The sequence below is a fragment of the Sipha flava genome, unplaced genomic scaffold (assembly GCF_003268045.1).
Source record: "Sipha flava isolate LNK unplaced genomic scaffold, YSA_version1 49665_pilon_pilon, whole genome shotgun sequence".
Lineage (NCBI taxonomy): Eukaryota > Metazoa > Arthropoda > Insecta > Hemiptera > Aphididae > Sipha > Sipha flava.
The window spans coordinates 19,384-24,972 of NW_020273342.1; the positions used below are offsets into that span (position 1 = coordinate 19,384).

At 31.0% G+C, this 5,589-nt stretch overlaps 1 protein-coding gene across 1 annotated transcript; it reads left to right on the top strand.

The window, feature by feature from the left end:
- The first annotated feature begins 3,479 nt into the window (after positions 1-3,479).
- LOC112690228 lies at positions 3,480-3,932 on the top strand. Its single transcript, XM_025564190.1, has one exon. The coding sequence runs from the start codon at positions 3,480-3,482 to the stop codon at positions 3,930-3,932; it is 453 nt and encodes a 150-aa protein (XP_025419975.1).
- The last annotated feature ends 1,657 nt before the right edge of the window (positions 3,933-5,589 follow it).

Genomic DNA, 5,589 nt, shown 5'->3' on the forward strand with positions numbered 1-5,589 from the left:
CCCGAAACGTGTGATGACTGGTGGCACACTTGTACGAATGCTTGAAGTGAATATTAACGTTCCACCAATTGTTTGTAAATCGTCTAAAAACAGCGAGGGAATAACATATGCAAATTTATTTTTTTATGGCGTCACTCCAATTTCACAGAATATATTTTTTCAGTTGGATTTTCAAATTGTTGAAGATTGTACGGAAACTGATGAACTCTAGTTTCCAGGTGAGTTGTGGAGTGAGTATGCACGCAAAAAACCACAGCACGCCGTCAATGTGTCTTAGCATACATACAACTATTATTTAATATAATACAAGCATACAAGTTGGCGTATGCATTTTGAAAGTACAATTGTTCAATAGAAATTGTTATTTTTTTTTCACACACAACCAATACTCATACACATACTAATACGCAAAAAAAATATTACCCCATTGTGTTATGCAATATAGTTTCATGTATTGTCATGCATAGTTTCCGTAAAGACTTACAATAATAATTTGTATTTTTCTGCATAAAGACACTTTGAATGTTATTAATACACTTATAACCAGTTATGAATAAATATACGTGAATAAAATCAAACTTAAATTTATCGAATTTCTTCCCGCTCAAGTTTATTTTACGATTCTAAAATCAATTTCACTTTGGAGGTATTTTGATACTATTTGATATTTTAAAAAAATGTAATTTTGAAAGTGAGCAATATTTTAATATTAAGAAGACAACAAATATGTTAACTATCATCAATAATATCTGTTTATCCCTTAACTCATAGTGATCGTTTAGTTTCGTTAATCAATAATTCTGAATGGAGCGAAGACGCTTAGAAGTAATTGGTCTTACCACGATATGCTTTTGAATCTATATACACAGTAGGATTTCTCCGATCAACAAATAGAAGAATGAATTCTGACAGAAAATTTTATCAATTTGATACATTCAAGAAGTAATTTTTTAAATTTATCATTCATTTTCCAAATATGTAATTCAATAAACTGATGAAAAATTATATAAAAAAGAAAACATTAACGGTTTTTGATAAAATTTATTTTTTTTTTGGTTTTTTGTAACATAAATAATGGTATAATTATCATAAAATGCTGACTTTTTTTTTTTACAAACTTTTGAATTTTAAATTTTGACAAACCTTGATCCAAACACAAAAATCCACACAATTTCTGTGATCAAATTCATACAACTATCAATTTTTATGCTGAATGCTTGAAAATGTAGTATAAATTATTTTTATAGGTATTCGAAAAAAATAATATTTACCAAAAAAGCCGCATATCAATATATGTATATGTGTATAAGAATAAGTGTAAATTTTGAATACATTTTATAACTCAAGATCCAACTAACCGATTTTCATAAAAATTTCAGAGCATATTAGGATTGTTATTTAGACGATTTCTGTGAAGTTTGTTTGCTGTGCAATAAGTGGTTCCGGAGTTTTGGCCTCTTAAGTGCACACCTGGCGACATGGCTAAAAACAACATACATACTGCTGCGCATACATATCGTTGCCTCAGCACAAGACTGCAATAATTCAAAAAAACTATTATTAAGGTATCGAAGCTTCAGTTCAAGATAGAAACAACTCAAAAATATGCAGAATTAAGTTATTTATATGATATTATTTGCAAAATTACTATGATTTCGATTCTATAATGCAATAACTTTTAGTTGCATTATTCACCTCTAGAGGTCTACGTTCGCAAATACGGCCGCCCTTATCTCTTCATAAAATTCACATGCAATCCACAGTGAGATGACATAAAAAGCAATTTGTTTAAAGGACAGATACTAACATACCGCCACGATATAGCAGCACGTATATTTCGACAGAAATTGAAAGCACTGATAGATTTGATTATCAAATTACGAGTATTTGGAGAGGTGCATTGCTGGATGTACTTAATCAAATGGCAAAATACAGGACTGCCGCATGCACACATATTGATATGGCTGGTACGTAAAATAACGCCGGATCAAATTGATAGCATTATATCAGCTGAGATTCCAGATGAAATTGCTGATCCAGAATTATTTGAATATAATCCATGGTCCTTGCGATGCACTCAATTTGAATTCTCCATGCATGATCGATGGTAAATATTCAAAACGGTACCAAAGAGCATTGACTTCTCACACAATAACAGATGATGATGGATATCCGTTATACCAACGTCGGTCTACGGAAGATAATGTCCATACGGTAACGATTAGAATGCAAAATAAAGACATCGAAGTTAATAATCGTTGGGTAGTTCCATACTAACCACTACTGCCTAAAATATTTAAAATACACATTAACGTTGAGTATTGCAATTTGGTCAAATCGATCAAATACATTTGCAAGTATGTCAACAAAGGCAGTGATATGGCTGTTTTCGGAGTAGCTGCTGGCAATAGCCATGATGAAATAGCTCAATATCAAATGGGACGCTACTTCAGCACTAATGAGGCTATTTGGTGAATTGATTCATATATGATGCATGAATGGTTTCCTGATGTTCATTTGGCAGTTTATCTTAAAAATGGCCAACGTGTATATTTTACCAATGAAAATGTTCAAAACAGAGCGGCATGTCCACCAGCAGCATTAACCGCATTTATTCAATTGTATGCAAGTGATGAATTTGCCAGAACTTTGCTGTATTCAGATGTAACGCATTATTACACTTGGACTGCAGAAAAAACATGGCAACGGCGTAAACGGGGGTAGTAGTTGATGGCCATCCAGGTATTTTCCATGCAGAAACTATGGGAAGACTATACACAGTAACAACAGAACAACAGTATGATATTAATGAATTACAAACATTTGTGAATTTAAATATTCCCAAATTAAATTACCATCAAAAAATGTGTACAATACCATCATGCAAGCTGTTCAAAATGAAGCCGGCGGATAATACTATTTGGATGCGCCCGGTGGTACGGGTAAAACATTTTTAATATCATTCATTTTGACAAATATTCAAGCGCAAGGGAAAATTGCATTGGCACTTGCTTAATCTGGAATAGCAGCTACTCTGTTGGATGGCGGACAAACACCACACTCTGCTTTGAAATTGTCATTAAATGTGCTGGTTTGTTTGTATTTATTGATCGATTGGCTTGAAATGCATTTGCATTAATTGAGATGTAATTATTTTTAACGTATTACAGGTGATTGAGAATCCCACGTGCAATATATCAAGCAATTTTGCGATGGCGAAAGTTTTGCAGCAAACAACAATTATTTTATTGGATGAATGTACGATGACGCATAAAAAATCACTTGAAGCAATACACTGCACAATGCAAGATCTACATGGCAACCAAAATATTTTTGGTGGTACATCGATATTATTGTCAGGTGTTTTTAGGCAAACACTGCCTATAATTTCAAGCTCAACACCAGCAAATTAGATCAATGCGTGCCTAAAGCCTTCTTTCCTGTGGTGATATGTGCAAAAATTGACGCTAATCATAAACATGTGTGTTCAGTTGCACAATGATCAATCTGCAGATCGGTTTTCAAAGCGATTGTTGAAAATCGGAAATGGTAAAGTTCGAATCGATAACACAAATGGTTTAATTAGTTTGCCTAACAATTTTTTTACAATTCTCCAATCAAAAAAAGAATTGATTGAACCACTGTTTCCAAATAATGTTCAGAATCACAGGAATCACAATTGGTTGAGTGAACGCGCAATTCCGGTAACAAAAAATGTGCATGTCAATGCTATCAATTATCTCATCCTAGAAAAATTGCCTGGTGCAGTGACATCATACAAATCTGTTGATAGCGGATTGAATGAAGATGATGCAGTCAACTATCCAGTTGAATTTTTAAATTTGTTGGAACCACCCGGTATTCCGCCGCATTGCTTGAATTTGAAGGTCGGCTCATCAATTATTTTACTACGGAATTTGAATGCACCATAACTGTGCAACGGCCCAAGATTAGCTGTAAAAAGATTGATACCGAATTTAATCGAAGCCATAATATTGATTCGCAAAGCGAAGGGGGGGAGTTGTACTCATCCCGTGTATTCAAAAGTTGGCACTGTAAATTTTTTATTTGTGTATGCCCCAAATGGACAAACAAAAAATATTGTTTACCCAAATGTGTTAGATTAATAATAAAGAATTTGTTGTTAAGAATTTTGAGTCAGCCATAGTATTTAAAAATTCCTTCGGTTCTTAGACTGAGTAATGGTAATAGGATGACTCATTTATTTAGTAAAACGACTCTTAGAAAAGCTTCAGTATAAAAATATATCGTTTATATTTTTTACCATAATTAACTGTTAGTAGGTTCTTTTTTTTATCATTCAGTTTAACATTTTCTTGTTTGACAAAAGAGAAATTTTAATTTAACTAAATATTCAAAATATACTGTTTTACTTGTATCCAAGTTTTCATCATAATTTCATTGACCAATTTTTTTTAATAAACATTTAAGTTTGAAAATTTATGTAAAAACAACAAATTTCGTGTTTCATATAATTATTTACTTAAACGATTATGCAATAAAATTTTGACTAAAAATTTTTAAAAAATATTTAGTATTTTTAGGTAAGTATATGAGTAAAGTGAAATTAAATTTTTAAGTTTTAATATCTAAAAACAAAAAAACTTATTGCATAAAAACTCTCAAAAAATAAGACATTTTCAATGTTTTATATTTAGAAATGCTCAACTTCTTTTGAAAATATTGTCAAAAATGAAAAAAAATGTTTATGATATTTAGTAAAAGTTTTAAATCTCTAGCCACATTACTTTTGTCTAAATAACTAAACACAGAAAAGTGAAAGTTTCATTTACATCACATTTCTACTGTTTTAGTCGGTTTTTTGGCAGTTTTTTTTACGTCAAGATAATCTATTGAGATTATAGAAAAATCATCTGTTTATACTACTACCTTAGACCAATTTTGAATCTAAAAAATTGCTAAATGAAACTTTTGGATCAGTATTTCTAATCAAGAAAGTATTAACAGAAAAAAAAATAAAAAAAGTTAAACATCATGGTAAAACCAAAAGGTTCTTTACTTCACTCAGAATCTAGAACATGGGATACAATATGGAATAATTGTTTTCCTTTTAGGTTTCAAAACTTTTTTCTGAAACCGAAAACGACGACAAAAGTTTTACAATCATAGTTAACATATTATAGGTGGGACGTAAAAGATAAATTGCGAACAAAAAAGAGTGATTTATATCACCATTGAAGTGTTCATAAAATCGTAAACATTTCATGTTCTAAATATTTTTAGGAGTAAAAAAAACATTCAAATATTCATTTGGTGAAAACTTTGATTCTTATCAAAATTAAAACGTGTCTATCGGCGGCAAAACATTTATTTTAAATCGATACGTAGATGAATGCTTAAGAGATGATTATATTTTTTTATCCGATGTTATTTTTGTATAGCTCACTATAATAACAATCGGCTCACATATGATCGTAGGTCGAAAAATATCACCTCTGATGAGTCAATACATCCGGATAAAACATGAGTATCTTCTGTGGGACCAGTAAAATATACAATTAAATAAATATAAAAGAATTGTGGTTTTAATATAAACCTTGCATAACG